General features: G+C 41.3%; 1 protein-coding gene across 4 annotated transcripts in view; it reads right to left on the bottom strand.

The window, feature by feature from the left end:
• Positions 1 to 19,378, bottom strand: part of CKAP5 (cytoskeleton associated protein 5) — a 97,006-nt gene that overhangs the window by 64,797 nt on the left and 12,831 nt on the right. For all 4 annotated transcript variants that reach the window (XM_081937435.1, XM_081937433.1, XM_081937436.1 and 1 more), the window contains 8 exons: positions 16,483 to 16,575; positions 9,837 to 10,030; positions 8,323 to 8,529; positions 5,814 to 5,985; positions 4,986 to 5,118; positions 4,650 to 4,753; positions 4,186 to 4,299; positions 1,555 to 1,659 (listed from right to left, as the gene is read on the bottom strand). In XM_081937435.1, coding sequence (XP_081793561.1) covers positions 1,555 to 1,659; positions 4,186 to 4,299; positions 4,650 to 4,753; positions 4,986 to 5,118; positions 5,814 to 5,985; positions 8,323 to 8,529; positions 9,837 to 10,030; positions 16,483 to 16,539 — 1,086 coding nt within the window. In that variant the 5' untranslated portion in view covers positions 16,540 to 16,575. The remainder of the gene's footprint in view (positions 1 to 1,554; positions 1,660 to 4,185; positions 4,300 to 4,649; positions 4,754 to 4,985; positions 5,119 to 5,813; positions 5,986 to 8,322; positions 8,530 to 9,836; positions 10,031 to 16,482; positions 16,576 to 19,378) is intronic.

Below are 19,378 nucleotides of genomic sequence, written 5' to 3'. Positions count from 1 at the left end.
CAAAACCGGCTCTTCCTCAGCAGACTGAGGAGCTAGCCTAGGTCTGCCCATCCCAGTAACAGGCCTGCCATAAGGTTCCCCTCTCTGGGCCCCAGGGTGTTCAGGGGTGATGGGGAGGACATGGAAACACCCCCCCCCCGGAAAATCCCCATGATCTAGGGGGTGATTCAGCCACATGCGTGAGCCTAAGGGGAGAATGGGACCTGGAGGGGGAAGGGCTAATGCAGTCCCTGGCTCTTCGAGAGGAAGTCCTGGTGGAAACTCCCTCATGCCCCGGTGAGAGTCCCCTGCTGTGGCAGACTTAGATGTGAGCCTCTTGCCCAAGGCCCTCTCTCTGGATGTGGAGGGGCCTCTGGAGGTCCCCTCGCCAGGCTCAGGATCCACCGGGGAATCCGGTGCTGCCTCTCCTGGTCGCCTCGTGGCATCCGCCATTAAGAACAGCTTCCCCAAAAGCCTCAGGTACTCACAGCTCCTCAGATGGCTCACCAGGCTCTCTGCAGCCTCCTCTGCTCTTCACAGAAGAAAAAGAATGTTGCCAGCGATTCTGAAGGGCCCCGTGTCTCCGTGCACGTAGCCCCAATGCCAGCGATCCGTGGCTCGATTGTGGAACTCTGGAAGGAGAAGCTGGAGGCGATTCCCCGATTCACGGGGAGAGTGCCTCTGCAAGTGGCCTCTGCAGAGCTCTAATGGCTTCCCTGGCCATGTGCGTCTTCCCGGAAGCCGGCAGGGATCCAAGATGGCGGCCGCTGACCATGCGGCCTGATTCCTCCAGGAGTCTGCCTCAACAGGACCACCCAGTGGTCTGGAGGAGCTCCAGCAGCCCCCAATGGGTTGGAAATGCAGTTCCTCTTGTGATCTCCTGGAGGCTGGCTTTGGAGGCTCCCCAGAGACTGCAAGCAGTCTTGGAGCCTGAGGCGCTCCTGCAAAGCCCAGCTATTGCCCAGCGCAGCAGCAATCACTCAGGGAAGACAAGGGAGGAGGTGGGGAAGGGAAGGATGGAAAATTCTCACACCAAATTGAATGAAGTCAGGAGCCAAGAAAAAAGTCTCCTATTAGGCCGAAAGACTGAGATTAACTGGGAGCCAGGAAGTGAGGCAGAGGTGAGTGGCCTCAATTTAACCTCAGTCCCAAGGCAAATGGGGCCTGAGAATAACCCATCAATGACTCCTCCCACGGGATCACCTAGGAGACTCTTCATCATCGCCCCATACAAAGGACAGAGAAAAAATTTGAATCACACTAGAAGTTCATTACATCAAGAAACACTCTGATACTACAATCTAGCTAAAACAGGTTTTTAAAAAAAGTTTGTTGTTTTTAAAACTCTTACTTCAAACTACTCCTCTGGAAACATTTTTTCCTATCTTCCTGAATATTCTTTTGTTTTAATAAAACAAAATCCACAAGAAAATTTGCTAGAAATATGATAAAAGGAAGATTTAACATGCATTCAGTAGAAATCAGACTGGTGCCAAATTCTAGTCTATTCCTCATTCCACAATTAATTCTAGACACAGAGAATTCAAAAGCTAACACTGAGCATGTTATACTCACATGACCAGCATATTGTCCAAATTTCTTCCTGAGACCAGTAGCTAATCCAGCAAGGCATTTGGCAGCCAAAGCAACCAACATCACATTAGTATCCTTTCCAACAACCTGTAAAGAAAGAGCATCATAATCTAATGGTGTAAATTTTCAAAATGAATTCTGAACAAATTAAAAATAATTTCTCATGCCATTCACCAGAATTAATATTAAACTATCTAAGAGTTACTGTCCAATTTTACAAACATAAAGAATGGGAGAGAGGTTGTTCTCCCCTGCCACTTTCTTATACACTGACAAAATATGCTCCATTTGGTGGAGTGTGCAAATGGAGAAAATTGTTTCATGAGCACAAATTCTGGATTTAATTTTACATAATAAGTGCTGGAAACCAGAGATTCTGGGCAATTTACTAGTGCTACCTGACTTGATATCTGCTTAAAGAGTTCAGAATGTGTTCAATTATATTTATTTCTATTTATATCCAATTAAGATCTCGATCGAAAAAGAGAGCTGACGTTGTGACATGCGATCTTGGTGCTCCGAGATCGCAGTCGATATTTCTGCCGCTGGACGGTCCATTTGGACCTAAACCATCCCGTAGAGACGATGGTTGAGAAGGGCACCTCCTGCTGATCTCAGGGACACCGCAAAGTCCCTGAAAGATCCAGGAATAGCCTTTTCTTCCGGCGACAGAAATGCAGCTAATGAAGCTGCTGAAGTTGGGACAGCTCCAGAACGGGAAGAAAGCAGAAAGAGAAAGTGTGTTGAATTGGTGAGAAAATTTTATTATTAGAAAAAGAGACTACCCCCAAAAAAATTAAGTTAAATTAAAATTGAAGACAGAAGACTTTAAGCGGCGAAATTAATCTACATTAAACTTAGTGTGTTATCCTATTTCTAATTTTTTTTCACAGATGGAATTTTTGTAAAGGCTCCCTATTTTTTAAACTGAATGGATTAATTCTTCTTTTTTCACTTTTGCTTACACCTATGAATTAAAATTTTCCTTTTTTTTATAATGCTTGATTGGATTAATTGGATTGTTTTTGATTTCCATTTAAGGGTTTTCTTTCTTTCTTAAGCTTGGAATATAAAGAAGATAACAAGAAGGATTATAAAGAGGGTTGTAACAACAGGAGGAAAAACAGTTACACTGCCACTTAGATGCTGGATACATTGTTTTTTTTCTTCTTTCTTTTTGATAACTTGAGATTCAAGGTTCTTTCAGTTTGTTTACTGATAGTGATAGTAGGAAGAGCACTAGTTGTTTATAAGGTGCTTTTTGGGAGGGAAGACAACATTTTGACTTGAAAAATAATAAATGAACCTGTTTGAAGTTTATTAAAATAGCCTTGAACCCTATAATGGCAGTGCCTGCAAAATTGAAAGAATGGCTCAGCAGGAAAAAGAAACTGTAACATTGCGAATGATTATGTTTGAAATTCAAAATCTATTAGTTGTGACAGAGAATTGAAAAGAGATTGGAGAATATAGAATACGAAACAGAAAAATTTGATGGAGAAACTGAGGATGTTATCAAATGAAGAAAGTGGAGGACAGAGTTCAAAAATGGAAGAAAAAAATGAGCAAAGAGATAAGAAAACTGTGGATACTCACAACAAAGTGAGCGTGATTTGTAATGGCAAGAGCGGAATATGGACAGGGGAGATAAATGGATTGGAACTCTACCCCAGACTTCAAAGCACAGAAGAAGAAAAGAGAGAAAAATTGACGGAGATAAGGAGAGAAATCTTGACAGAAGCACCAGTGATAACCAAAGATAAGCTGATGGAAAGAACAGATGCTGGGTTTCAAACTTTTATGAGATACGAAAGGAACAACATGTTGTGAAGAGAAGTTTATACAAGTTTTATTAAGAAAGTAACTAGAACATTAATGCTACAAATGGCAAGAGATATAAGACCGCACTGTTACTGGAAAGATACAGGTTGATGTAATGAAAATGTATAATAAAAACTAAGCTAAATTTAGTTTACTAGTAGTATGTATAAAATGAAGTGACAATAGCTATAGTTAAATAATGATTAATAATGATAACAATGCATATAGATAGTTTAATAATATGAAATTTTATATAAACAACTCATGGAGACTATGAGGAGGAGGTTTAAAAGTTTTATCTAGAATATGTTATAAAAATGTATTGTGATTGGATGATGTTAGGATGATTTAATAGAATGTTATCATATAATCCTATTCTAGATTTTGAATATATATAAAAGGATGTAAAAACAATTATAGTCAAATTAAGGTTGAGATATAATAATTGTGATATAGATGAATATAGGTGAATTTAAAATATGCGATTTGATATGAAAAGCAGGTGATGACTATGGAAGAGATGCATGGAAATGCTGTAAACACTTTCTACAATTTGTAATGGAAGATAGTCTTTTTTATTTTTATATTTGTTTGTCTTTGTCCAAAAATAAATAAAAATTGTTTTTTTAAAAAAGAAAGATCTTGATCATCCACTTAAACCTATGAGCAAACATTATAATTAAACACTCTATAATTACCAATAAAAGATTAAAATCTCCTTATAACTATACTAATACTGAGACCTTGCATTTAGATTTGAGAGGTCCATTTGGGTAATACAGAGAATCTTGCCTTCTTAAGAGCTTTCACCAAGTCTGCATAATCTCCAGCTTCCAATCTGGGATTTTTAACCAGCACTTCTACTGCTTCCAATGCTTCTTTTCTTTCCTGCCACTTTTTGGCCTCCTGCAAGGCAAACCATTAAATATTTATTATTATCCAATATATGCATTATTAGAAGTAATACATTCTAGTCACATGGCATTTCCTATTTCTATAAAGGAAAAATACATGCACATGCTTCCATGGTTTCCATGCTTTCAGAAACAATTAAGTACCGTACTTTAATTTACCACTATGTTTTCACATTGTTCTACTGCAATTGTCCCTAATAAATAATACCTCTTAGACATGACAACATATAAATTAAGTAGCATAAAAGAGAAATTATTTGGTAGATATTTTAATGCACACAGTATTGATGCAAAGGGAAGTTAGAGAGATTAAGATTAACGTATTACTTTGTCTCTACTTACTATTTTGTCATAGAAATCCTTAGGAAGTTTGGAGAGAATTTCAACAGCTTCCAAAAGTTCATAAGCATCAACTTGTGGAACATCCTCATCAACATCATCACCTCCTATGGAAACAGCTATTAGACATGCCAAGTACAGACCAGTTACACTACAATACTAAATTTTACTAATCATATGATCAAAATTCCCAGAATAAGGTCTTCTGTGCAATTAATGATACTGTCTGAATACTGATATGCATCTAACGTCTTTAGTCAGTTTGTGCTTTTTGGTTTTGGTGAGTTTTCCTTTTTTTTAATAACATCCTCAAGGTTGACGGTCCAGATCAAATGTTACCTCCATCTGCATCTCCACCAGCTGCCTGCTGTTGCTCAAACTTTGCTTTCATTTCTTGCTGGGATCGCAGAAACCTGGACTGCTTGGGAGTAGACGATGGTAGTTTGACCCATTCTTCTTCCAGTTCTTTTAACTACAAGAATTAAAATAGCCAAAAGATGTTTAACACAGTCTTGTGATGTTTGGACTATTCCCTGCTTTCAAAGTGGTATAAAAGCATAGCTTTTGAGGATAAAAACCACACTGACCCAACATATGCTGCTCTTGGTTAAGGGGCACTGCTGTACTGTATTGACTTTTAAAACTATTTTTCTATTTTTTTCCTCTATATAGACTTGTTATTAGCCACTCAAGTATTATTAGAGTAACATGCAAGCTGGAGGTAGTGAGTGATTACATGAATACAATTGATTATAAATAATCTGCTACTGAAAGAAGGCCTACTAAGAATATTAGTATATTATATGATTTCAAAATCTTTTTGCTGACATAAGCATTTGCTGCTTAATAATTAGCACAGGTTCCAGGAGAGAACCCATCTTTTAAAGCTTGATATTGGATGATCACCTGATAACTCAGTGCAAGATATCACCATTTTTCCCCAAGCCTCTTGAAAGATTCAATATGAGATTTGTTAGAACTCCAGTTGTTTCAGGTCTTGGAGTTCATGCCTATTTTATAAAGTTTCCTCCACTAAAATTGTATCTAAAAGGAATAATTTTCCAAAACAAAGCTTTGAATTATTGAAAACATTTCAGAAAAAAAAAATCTATTTTCTTCTGTAACTTCCTGTTAAGATTATCAGAACACAACATTTCCCCAATTTACCTGAAGAGAATTTATGTTCTGTAATGGAGGCCTAAGAGCATCCTTAATCCACCGATAAATCTCAATTGCAAGGAGTTTGGCTTCATCTCGAACCGCTTTCTCTCGAGATTCAAAAAGTTTTGGCAACATTTTGATTATTGGCTTCAGGGTGATTATTTTTGAACCAAATTCACTGAAATATATACATGCAATTAGTTACATTATGTTAATTTAATGTGACAAAAATTTAGGCGTCCTAAACATTATAGCAATAGGAATTAGACTTATATACCGCTTCAGTCACTAAGCAATGCAATCATAAAGGGTGACATTTTGTGACCAGGCCTTTTTCTAAATCCCACTGACACCATTCTGCAAATACCACATGTGGTTCTTACAATGTTTCAAAAGGTTTCTGAGAGCTTCTAAAACTCATGAAAAGGCTGTGCTCACCATTCTCATGATGCTTCAGAAAGCTTCTGTGGCTTTCCAGAACATCATGAGAAGATCACCCACAATTTTGAGAAGAGGGGGCATCTTTTTTTTTTTAACAAAATTTTTTATTGGTTTTTCAACATTTATAAGGAAAAGGGTAAATGGACAGGTATACAAATTATGGCAGTTGCAAAGTGTGACAGGCGCCCCTCTCTCCATACTCATAGTATACATTTATATATAATGCATTGGTATATAATTAATTACAATCAGCATATTAGTTCTATTACTAAATTCAATCAGATTAGACATTACAGTATAAAATCCAGATATAATTCCATTATCACTTTCGGTCAGTTTATAATAATATGATTTTCTTGTTTATTTTTGTGATCTGAGTCTTCTTGCTATTGCCCCATCTCCCTCCACTGGCAGAGCTCTGGCCCCTCCCGTGTCCTGCGTGTCCGCTGTAGTGTCTCGTTTTTTCTAGGAGTGTTCTGTTTTTTTCCATAAAGGCCTGCGCCTCTATGGGTGAATTGATTCTAATTCTTGTCTCCTCCCAGAATATCAGCATACCTTCAGGCATCAACCATCTAAACCACACCCCTTTCTGGTATAATTTATTCGCTAATTGCGAATAATTCTTCCTTTTTTCTCTAATCTTCTTAGGGATCTGCTTCAGAATGGTTATCTCCATATCATGGTATGTCAATGCTTGCCCCCTTTGTACACCCAGAATTTCATCTCTTGTGCTTTTTCTAAGAAATTTAATGTGAACCTCCCTAGGTACATTGTGAGTTCTAGCATAAGCTGAGTTCACTCTATAAACCAGGTCTATATCCCACCCCATCTGTTGTTTTGAGAAGAGGGGGCATCTTGTGAGGTTTTAGAAGGCCTCAGAAGTGATGAGACCTGCCTTGAGCAGCCAGCAACTACCTCGTCTAGGGCCAGGCTGGGCATGCTTTGTCAGTCATTGGAAGAAGCCAGAGCAGGTCGCTTGGGCATACCACTGGAATGGTGGTCTGCAACGTGGGGCTTGAGATAACACTCCTTGGCTTTGGACTGAAAGAGGTCCATGGAAAGAATATTGAAGCCTCAGGCCTCTAGTCAGCTTACCACTACCACCATTAAGGAGTGCTACTATGCAGAGCAGTCAAAAGGACAGAGATGGGGGTGTGATAGACAAGTAGATAAGTGCAGATGATCTGCCAAACAGCTGAATTTGTAATGACCGTGGCAGTATCTTTGGGGATTGAGCATAAATACCATTCTTTCAGTGCCACCCTTTATTAATCATAGCTTGAGGAATACACCATCCATATAAGTATTATGCACAGAGAGAAAACTAGGGCTTCTCTGCCATCTACAGCTGAGCATATAACTTTCTATGTAAGTGGTTTTCCCACTGCTTTTGAGGGATTTTTTTTCACCAACTTTTTACAGCCCTCTGATTTCTGATGTTGGTTGGCTTTTAATATAAATCATGGTTGCCTTATGTGCTAAACACATGGTCAGGCAGAAGATAGAATAAATTACAGTATTTAAATGGATTCCTTCCCATTTTTTCATTTCTTGCTTTGTAGAGTTCAGTCTTTCGTTAAGTTGCATCAAATATCAGCAACAGTTGATTTCACTCGTGTACTACACTGTTTCCCTGAAAATAAGACCTCCCTGGATAATAAGCTCAATTGGGCTTTTGAGTGCATCCGCTAAAATAAGCCTTCCCCCAAATAAGCCCTTCCCAAAACTATTGCAACACAGCAGCAGCCATAAGGTGATCATGCTCTCTGCCTCCTGCACCTCAAAAAAAAAAAAAAAAACCTCCTCGAAAATAAGACCAAGCGCTTATTTTGGGGGTCAAAAGAAAATAAGAACTTGTCTTATTTGGGGGGAAACATGGTAAGTCATAAAGGAACTTAGTTTTAGATGAACATAACACATGAACCTAAAGGGCAATGTATGCATACTAAATATTATATAATGTAGCTTTTTTCCACTGACCACTTAAATGGAAAACGGCAATAGAGAATTTAATTAGTCATAAGAAATTCCCCTATTCTTAGAAAGTCTGAATAAAATTTTCATTAAATCTTACCTTAGTGCTTTCCTCAGTGTCTCTATGCATGCCACTATAATCTTGGGGTTCTTGTTGTCCAAGCCTTTAAGCAATTCTTCTTGCACCACTTCCCCTTTCTCAATTTCAATAAACATGAGGCATATATCTATGCCTAGTTCCTTTGCTCTAGCTTTAGGCTGATTGAACACTTTATTTACAACTCCAGATACCACCTCCCCTGTTGTTCTTAAAAAAGGAAGAAAAGTAATAACAAGAATTAGTTGAAAACAGAATGAACAATTTGATTCTCTCTCATCCACCTTATAGCAATAATGTCAACTCCATTAAACACAGGAATCTTCAGTATATTGTTATATTTATTGCAATTTATTGAGGTTAAGATTGGTTTTGATGCATTGATGAAATATTCCCAAGAGTTCTGGAAATCTGAAAAATTTCCCTGATATGTATTAATTTTTTTTTGCATTCAAGATACTTATTAATAACCTCATTCATACACATTACTCAAATGAAGCCAGAGCTTTTTCCTTTATGATTAATGGATAAACAGTTAGAAAAAGCCAGGGAAAATCATCTCAATATATGATCACAGCAGCGAGATTACTGTATGCACAGAGTTGAAAAGGTTGACACTACCCAAAATGGAGGAATGGTTGCTTAAATTGAGAGATTTTGCTGACATGGAGAAATTAACTTCTTTGATTAGGGAAAAGACATTATGTACGTTTATTTTTTATTAGAAGCCTCTTATGGACTTTTTGTGTAAAAACAAAAACAAATGAATTTATAACTTCTGGTTTCAATGATTAGATGGGATAGATTATGGAAAAAAGAGTAAATATGATGTAATTTTAGAGAAAGAGCAATCAAATATATATTTGTACTTATAACTGCTGTGAAAATATTGGAAGCCATTTTATATATATTTTTCCTTTCTTTTCAATTTTTCTTAGCTTTCCCTTAGTTTTTTTTAAAATGTTCTAATAGTTTGTTAGCTTTTATCTTCTAGTTTAAAAGTTTTAATAAACATTATACACAAAACCACCCGATTCATACACATGCATGTTGAGCACTTCACTGCTACATTTTAGACAGCTCAAATGCATGCATTGTGTAAAGTGAAAAATATTTTTATAATGTGAAGGGCCATTACAATGTGTAGTGAACACACTGAACACAAATACAATTATTGTAAGAGTCAGATAATTAATTACCAACATAAATTATCTCCTCCAACATTTGGTACCCATGCAGTGAGAAAGGTGTCAGTTTTTATTTGCTTAAAGAAAATCATTTCAAAAACCCAAACTGGGGATTAAATGACTGATGTACTGTAGGCATGTTCCAAAAAGATTTATGGTATAGATTTAATTAAACAATTTTAGCCTCATAGCTCTGAAGAAATTGTCCAAACTGTTCTAACTTCTATAATATTTGAAACTGTTCAAAGCTGATATATAAATATAATTTGGGATCTTAAGGTCATTAGTAGGAGCAAGAATTCTTCTAAAGTACAAATACAAATAACTTACTTTCCTGCTACGTGAGCATTTTCAACATAAGCAAGTGCAGCTTCTAATCCTTTTAGCTGAACTACTGCATTTGAGTCTGTCACAAATTTCTTTATAAGTCCAAGATATTTGGACCATTCAGGGTTCTTTTCATCATCTATTTTCAAAAACAGCTTCAGTGCTTCTTCATACCCATTTAATCTGGCTTTCCATACCTAGGAAGAAAATGGAAATAAATAAATTAAATCTCTATGTGACCCGAGAGAATTATATGCTATTCTCTTATATGACCAACTATATATTTTTATTACAACCAATACTGAGGTACTGTAGTTTTCCCTGTAAGTATTCAAATCATAGATATCCAATACCTACTAAAATTCTGCAGCATTTATCACATGTACTATCTGCAGTCCCAAGAACACATTTGAGGAGTTCTGAAACTGCTTTAGTCATGATTGCAGTCCAATACAGTCATACAAATTAATGAGGAAATTTCTATGTTATCTGACCTATCATATACAAAGTTAATAGTCTTGAAAATAACAGGTTTTCTTCACAAATCTAGCAATATGTTTTATTCTCATTCTTCAGACTTCCGCAGCATTCTTGTCATGCCTCCAAAGTGCTGCTACCATATGTTGACTTCTGTTGCTAATTGCTGTGAGATAAGGGAAGATACAGTGATGGGGAGAACAGAAGAGGAGGGAGAATAGAGGATCTCAATTTTTTTACTAGTTTTCCTTTCCAACACTGTCTGATAATTTGTAAACTATTTTAATATTTTTTAAAAACAACACGACATGCCCTAAATAAATATCATTATAGCAAACTTATAAAAACATCAAGATTCATAAATAATAACTTATGCAACTAATGTTGCTATTTTCCCCCCGTTGTTATTTCAACAATTTAGAAACATGGCGAACTGATGGCAGAAAAAGATCTAGTGGTGCATTGGGTTTGCCCTTTGATCTTTTTTCTTGTTTTTGTTTTCTTTTGTTTATTTATTATTTTGAATTACTATTTTTATTTTTAAATTTAATTAAATTATTAAACTTCTGTAAAGATATGAAGAAATGTTTTGTAGAACTTATCTATGTAAAAAATAAGAAATCACAGAAAAAAGAGAGAAAATGATACAAATATATTTTAGTAAGCATCTACGTAACTTCATACTTCTCTTATTGCAAAACTGGATAAATCAGTCATAGGATTCCCTTAAACTAGGAGCCCATACTGATATCCTTCATGTACTTTTGTGCCATCTGTTTTCTGCTAATTGTCCAAGATGAAAAAGGGCATTGGTACTTACCTGATATGCCTCTTCTCATAGTGGGGGAGGAGTATCCAGGATGAGTTAACTTCGTCCTTGTTGATTGGACTGAGTCCAATAAAGCTCTTTAGACCATGCCCTAGTCACCAGGTAATACCCAGTTTCGACGAAGAACTCTATCAGACTTGATGTGTCATCCACTCTTAGACAATGATGCAGTTTCAAACCTTTATTTACTCATGTAGTTCTTTACACTCCAGATGTACAACAAAAACAAAACGTTTCCAAGACTGTCATACTCAGGGAGGGGCTGGATACTCCTCCCCCACTATGAGAAGAGGCGCATCAGGTAAGTACCAACGCCCTTTCTCCATAGTGAGGGGAGGAGTATCCAGGATGGGACGTACCAAAGCCCACATGTCCCTAGGGAGGGTTAACACTTGGAGCATACCTTGAAACCCAACCTATGCTCAACCCTATGCCTGGTGAGATGTCTCTCCCACTCTGTGCACTGCCTGCAGTATCCTACGTCCAAAGGCTGCCTCCGCCGAAGCGAAGGAGTCCAATTTGTAGTTCCTCACGAATGGTGAGGGAGAAGACCATGTGGCCACCCTACAGATCTCGGTCAATGAGGCCTGCGAGACCCAGGCCGCTGATGTGGCTGCGCTTCACATAGAATGCGCCGTAATGGCCCCCGGAGTTTGTAGCCCTCATGCCTGGTATGCGGTTGCGATGCAGGTCCGCAACCACCTGCCTATCGTGGTAGAGGTTACCTTGTTTCCCAGGGATCTCGGCTGGAAGGAAACAAATAAGGCCTCTGACTTTCTGGTTGGCAGGGTTCGTTTGAGGTAGATCCTCAGTGCCCTCCTCACGTCCAAGATGTGCCACTTTCTCTCCAAGGGATGGGAGGGGTCCGGACAGAAATTGGGCAATATCAGCTCTTGCGATCGGTGGAAGCAAGAGCACACCTTGGGTATAAAGGAGGGGTCCAGTCATAGGACCACTCTGTCCTGGTGGAATACACATAAATCTTCCCTGGCAGACAGAGCCTGGAGTTTAACTATCCGCCTAGCGGAAGTAATTGCCACCAAGAAGGCGACCTTGAGTGTCAAGAATTTGAGTGAGATTGTTCGTAGTGGCTCAAAGGGAGGCCCTGTCAGAGCATCCAGCACCATGTGTAAGTCCCAGGAAGGGTACCTGTGTACCGTGGGCAGCCTAAGATTCAAGGCTTTGAGAAACCGCTTGACCATGGGGTGCTGAGTCCTACCGCATAGGAATACCGAGGAGATGGCGGAGACCTGCCTCCTAATAGTGTTCGGAGCCAACCCCCTGTCCAAGCCTGCCTGGAGGAAGTCCAGTACCTGTGACACCGAGGTCTGAACCGGGTCATAGTTCCTGGTGGCGCACCATGTGCAAAAGGCGCACCATGTGACGTTGTAGATACACTCCGTGGAAGGCCTGCGGGCCGCCTGGATCGTCTGTATGACCCTGGCGGAGAAATTATCCTCCCTCAGGATGCTCCGCTCAAGTGCCAGGCGGTTAGCTGCAGCCACTGGAAATCCAGGTGTTCCAGAGACCCCTGCCTGAGGGAGATCCTCTCCTGTAGAATCCTCCAGGGCCTGTCCACTGAGAGAGACATGAGGTCGGCAAACCAAGGCCGTCGGGGCCACTGTGGGGCAATCAAGACCACCTCCGCCCTCTCCCGCAAGATCTTTTGGATGACCCTGGGAATCGGGGGCAATGGTGGAAAGGCATATAGGAGTCCCCAAGGCCACGGGCATCGAAGGGCATTCACTCCCTCCACTCTCAGAGCTGGGTATCTGGAGTAAAACCTCGGGAGTTGAGCGTTGAGGGGTGGTGGCAAATAGGTCAACCTCCGGGTGGCTGAAGCATTTCGCCACTGCTTCGAAGATTGCTGGTTGCAGCTTCCACTCTGAATTGTCCACCTTAGTCCGGCTGAGCCAGTCGGCCCTGGCCTTGTCCACCCCCGCTATATGCTCTGCAGTAATAGAGATTAGGTGTCTTTTGACCCAAAGCCCCAGTCTCCTGGCCTCCAGCATGAGGGACTTTAACCTGGTCCCCCCATGTCTGTTTATGTGCGCCTTGGTAGTTATATTGTCTGTGAGTATTAGAATGTGACACCCTTTGACAGAGTTGCGAAATTGTTTGAGGGCTAGGCGGACCGCCCTGAGTTCCAACCAGTTTATGTTGTGAGCCAATTCCGCCCGGCTCCATTGTCCCTGCGCCATCTGGGACCCCCCCATCCAAATAGACTGGCGTCCGTAGTGACCATTACCCGGTCCAGTGTTCTGAAGACTTCCCCTTTTGTTAATGCTGGGGACATCCACCAAATCAGGAAGCGGGATACCTCTGCTGGAAGGAGGACCTTGGTCAGGGAGCAGCTCATGCGCCTTTGCTGGAATGGTAAAAGGAACCATTGGAGGTCTCTGGTGTGAAGGCGCGCCCAAGGGACAATGCCAATGGCTGACACCATCGTGCCTAGCAACCTGGACAATATAGCTAGGACAACCTCCACTCCCGGTATACCTGGGAAGCCAGCTCCTTGAGATTGTGTTGCCTATCGGCTGACAGGTACACCGTACCTGACACTGTGTCTATCAGGGCACTAGGAATCAGCCTAGTGGAGGGATACAGATGGCTTTTGGCCAGGTTGACCAAGAATCCGTGCTCTCTTAGGGCTGACATGGTGATGTCTAAATCACCCTTAAAGGATGATGATTGTAACAACAGGTCATCTAGATAGCATTGGATTCGAATAGGCTTTAATCTTAGATATGCCACCAATGCCATTATTTTCGTGAAAACTCGGGGGGCAGAAGACAGCTCGAATGGTAAGGTCTGATATATCCAGCCGCCCGAGGCCTTGGGGATCATAAAAAGAATAGAATAACAACCCTGATCTTGTTGGTCTAGAAGCACCGGCTGGATTGTCCTGATGTCCAATAGGTGTTGAATGGCTTCTTTCATCAGTTGCCTCCGGATTGGGTTATTTGAAATAGGACATGTCTGGAAGAAACTCGGGGGGTTGGAGAGGAACTCGAGAGAGAGACCAGAACAGATGGTGGACTGAACCCACACTTCGGAGGTAGACCGGTCCCAGCGGTCGGCGAAATACACCAAGCACCCCCTGATGGGAGGTGAGCTGGGCCTAGGGTTACTTCTTGCAGAAGGAGCGGCCACCGCCGCCGCTTCCTCGAAAGGGCCGCTTCTGCTGCCTGCCCCTCTGCTGCCTCTCTGGGGAGTATCTCTGCCTGGGGGGGTAGCTTCCCTGATACTGGCGAAACCCTGAATACCCAAAATCCAACCCCCTGAACGAGTCCTGGTCCCGGAAGGAAGACCCATAGTCCTGACCATGGCCGGTGATGCTTCCGGAGTAGGGAGTCACTCTGAAGCCGTTCTTTCTCTGCACGGTGGGAAGCACCTTCCGCTTGTCCTTGTTCTCTATCAAGAAGGGGTCCAGAGCTGCGCCAAAGAGGGGTCCCCCGTGAAGGACTCTAACGCCAGGCGCCACTTGTGATGTACGTCCGCTTGCCACTGCCAAAGCCAAAGCAACCTGATGGATGCTACAGAGGCGGCGATCGCCCTGGCCGCAAATCTGGCTGCTGCTAGGGTGGCGTCCGAAGAGAATTGGATGGCTGCCATCACTTTGTTGATGTCTTGGTGGGCCCTGACATCCGCTATCAGGATCAGCTGTTGGAGATCCTGTAGACACAGTAGTGAAGACCGATTGAAGAAGGAAGTGGTGGTAGCTGCCTTCACTGCCCAGGCCGCAGCCTGATGGCTCCTCTGCAAAGTGAGGTCTGCCTTCTTGTCCTCCGGGCAAGTTCGAAGGTGTATGCAGCGCGGTGACTGGTGCGTCGATGGTGGGTTGTGACAGCACCTGAGCCATGTCTTTGTCCACGTTGAAAAAGGCTTTGTTTGTGGAGGTTGGCGTCAGCCCCGAGGTAGGAGAAGCCCATTGCCTTATCAGGTCAAGGAAAGACTTGGGTGTGGGTACCGTGTCGGCCTCCACGGTCTGCTTCTCAAATATGGTCTCAGCCGAGAAGCCTTGAGATAGCGCTGGTGGTTCTGAAGGTCTGTTGCCAAGCTTAGCGGCCGTCTTTGCATTGAATAGCAAGGATTTGTATAGGGAGAGCTGGAACAGTCTGGAGCAGGCGGGCTTCGAGGGAGGCAAGCCCTCATCCTCAGAGCTCTCTGAGCTCCCCTTCCTCAGATTCCACAGGTGGTATGCGGAGCAATATCGGTGGTCATGTGAGCTCAGCTCCAGCGTGCATGCGCATACTGGCCATCGGACGTCAGGTAACAGGCTGTTTTCGGCCTCCACTGGGCCTTCGGGGAGGGGGGGTAGGGTAAGGCCGTTTTCCCCCTCTCCAGGCTCCTAGAAAGGCTCTGGAGCCTGGAGTGAAAAACAGACCTTCTGGTCCGACCGGAAGTTGGCAAATGGGCTGTTTTTGGCCTCCGGAGGGCCTCGGGGCGGGGGAGGGGAGTCTTTTTTGCCCTGCTCAGGCTCCTAGAAAGGATCTGGTGCATGGGGAGGGTGAAAAATGGGTCCACCATGCCATCACGTGCCAAAAGGGGAGGAGTGCAGGGGGGGTACATGTACATCCATGGGGGCAGGCACATAGAATTAAGTGTGTGGGCATGCACGCGCACGACTTCCCCCCGCTCCCCCTTCACTGCCCTAGCCTGACCTCAGATGAAAGCATATTTATAAGGTCTGTTACTAACCAAAAAACTAGAATGTTTATTATTTTGTTACTCTAAATAGATAAATAAAAAAAATGTCACAACGTAGCAAAGACAAATGCAGGTAGTCCTTGACTTAGGACCACAATTGAGTCCAAGTTTTATCTTGCTAAATGAGAAATATTTTAAGTGAGTTTTGCCCAATTTTACGTCCTTTATTGCCACGTTTGTTAAGTGAATCATTGCAGTTGATAAGTTAGTAACACAGTTGTTAAGTGAATCTGACTTTCCCATTGACTTTGCATGTCAGAAGGTTCCAAAAGCTGATCACATGACCCCAGGATACTGCAACCATCATAAATATAAACCAGTTGTCAAGTACCTGAATGTAAATCATATGACCATGGAAATGCTGCAATGCTTGTAAGTGTGAAAAACGATCATTCATCACTTTTTTAGTGCCGTTGTAACTTTGAACAGTCACTAAACAAACTGTTGTAAGTTGAGGACTAACTATACTTCCTGTGGAGACATTTTCAAATTTGATCAAATGAATTTGAGTTAAATTAGTGTAGGAAAAGATTTTCAAAATATGATACTAACATTTGTCCTTTCCTTAAACTCAAAACAATGTATCATTCAGTAAGTAGGGAAATACCGGTTCCTTAAACAAGGTAATCTTACCTTATGTTCACATTTTTGATCAATGGGTAATTTCATCCATTCACTATCTTCTGCCATGATGCTTCAGTTTCTTGTAGTTGTTCTCTGCTATACCTAGGAAATTCCAAAAACAGCAACAATGACAATTAAAAAAGGCACGTTGAAACATATGAACGCAGTAGAAATGAACGTACATAATAATAGGATCTGAATGAAATTTAACATTAAAAAACTATAAGCTACCTAATAGCAGCACCAAGCGATTATAGCTGACTTCAAATTTTCTGTATATTTTGACTATAATCCAAATCCAAATTCTATGCTCACAAAATATAAATCTGAATATATTTTATTTTCTCAAGAGTTCATTTTTGGTAATGGTAAGAACAGAAGAAAAACAGGACGAGTACTAAAAGTATAACAGAAATGTAACAGAATATAACAGAAATAGTATAAAAGTTATACTAAAAGTATAACCTAGTTTCAAAATATATAGCTAGCCCAAATTATAATGTTGCACACTGCATGGAAGCAACCTATAAAAAGCACATGTCAATAAGCCAAATCACCAGGCTAAATCACAATATATTCTAGGTGGAACTGAGGCTGGACTGAGGAGACAACAGTTTTTGTTCCAGCTCTTAGCAATGCGTTCCTTTTCATTTCTGGTGCCAAAATATCTTGCTACACATGAGATGCAATGATAAAGAGTATTACTATTATTTGCTCCATTTACTAAGAGCAGTATCAAAATAGTGTGCTCATTCTAAAGTGTTCTCACAACTCTTAAGATAGGGTGGCAGTCTATACATTTCCCTAAAAAACAGTTCATTTAAACTAGCAAAACTATGCATATGTATGTCCCTCTCTTCTCAAGAAAGGTATCCTTATTAATGTTTTGAACAGACAATTTGACGGGGACAAAAACTAATTTTTTTCCAAGGATCTTTAATTTTTTTAAATTTTCTAACTGATTACTATATAATTAATTTGAAAGATATTTTAAATTAATAGGCAAACATTGGAATCTTGTCACCCTCCTGAAACACCGATTACACCTCTCAAAATTCTCAGCATTGGGAATTGTAAGTATTTAAGCTCATACACATCCTAAGGGCGTGACAGATGAGAAAGGATGTTATAGACGGATTGCTTTTCTAGATTTTTCTCAATTGAAGCTCAGATTCACTACAACCTAGCTCATAAAAGATACAACGCATTACAGGTAGTCCTCGACTTATAACAGTTCATGCCGTTCAAAGTTACAACGGCATCAACTTGTGACCATTGTTCAGTTACAACCTTTGCAGCATCCCCATGATCATGTGATCAAAATCCAGATGCTTGGCAACTGGTTCATACTGTATTTTTCAGAGTATAAGATGCACCAAGATTTTGAAGAGGCAAATTTTTTAAATTTTTTTGCACTCTGCAGACCTCCCAAAATCGGCCCATTTTTCACGAAAATGGGCCCATTTTTTTCCAAAAAGGGGCATGAATAGCCTTTAGGAAGCTTGTAGAGTGCCCCTGGAGGGTGGGGGTGGGAGGCAAAAAACGAGCAAAAAGTCCATTTTTTTGCAAAAACGGGCCCATTTTTTGTTAAAAAAAGGGCCTGCATAGTCTTTAGGAGGCTTATAGAGTGCTGGGGGGGGGGGCAAAATTGAGCAAAAAACGGGCCGTTTTTTGCTGATTTCTGCCCTCCCCAGCCCCCAGAAGCACTCTGGAAGCCTCCTACAGACTCTACACGGCCATTTTGGTGAAGGGGGTAGAGTTTCGGGAAGCAAAAATTGCTGTATTCAGTGTATAAGACGCATCCAGATTTTCAGCCTCTTTTTTGAGGGGAAAAGGTGTGTCTTATACTCCAAAAAATACAGTATTTATGACCATTGTTGTGTCCCAAGATCATATGATTCCCTTTTTCGACTTTTTGTTAAGCAAAGTCAATGGGGAAGCCAGATTCACTTAACAACTGGGTTACTAACTTATCAACTGCAGTGATTTACTTAACAACTGTGGCAACAAAAGTCAAAAAATGGGGCAAAACCCACTTAACAAATGTTTTACTTAACAACATAAATTTTGGCCTCAACTGTGCTCATACATCGAGGACTACCTGTACTGTTACAATCCTGCACATAATAATAAATGTACAAAATTACTGGTACAAGACCATATAGATAATAGAATCAATCTCTCTCCCCCACCTTCCCTATTGGAAATGAAGTATACAGTTAGAGACTCAGTCTTACTCTTCTCAGTAGACATTTGTCTTTAAAAAGTGTGATTGCTTATTAGCCATGAAAGGAAAACTTTAATTAGAAGCAAATGCTAAGAAATGGGGAGGGTCATGGTGATTTGAAAGGAAAAGAAACAGATTGATAGAATTAGTACAGAAAGTTGTACATTATTTATACTTTAATGGATTCTGCTTCAGTAGGCTGTAACATTTATCTAGACCAGTGGTTCCCAAAGTGGGCAGTACCGGCCTCTGGGGGGCAGTGGGATGACTTAGGGGGCGCTAAGAGGCAAGGGGAGCGGCAGGCAGCAGAGAAGGAGCTGGGCTGAGCCTACAGTTTCAGCTGGCCATCCTGCCATAAATGCCCATTGATCTACTCAACACTACCACTGCTGCTTCTCGCTGCTGCTGTTGTCCGCCGCAACTTAAACAACAGCAGAATCGATCCTAACTATCAGCAGCCTCAACCATCACCCAGCAAAAGAGGGGGGGAAACATAAAGAGAGCGTGCAACCGAGCAGAGGAGGGGAGGGAGTCGAAACAACTAAATCGGAAGACATTGAGCCGCTCCCACGTGGAGGCTACGCACATGCCACTCAGGCTTTTTTTCTCCCCCCCTCCCCAGACCGAGCGCCATGGCTCGGAACGTGTGCTCCCTGAACCTGCCGCAGACATGGGCCA

Source organism: Natrix helvetica (assembly GCF_964273705.1).
Source record: "Natrix helvetica genome assembly, chromosome: 1".
Taxonomy (NCBI): Eukaryota; Metazoa; Chordata; class Lepidosauria; order Squamata; family Natricidae; genus Natrix; species Natrix helvetica.
This window is presented reverse-complemented; position numbering and strand designations above follow the sequence as displayed.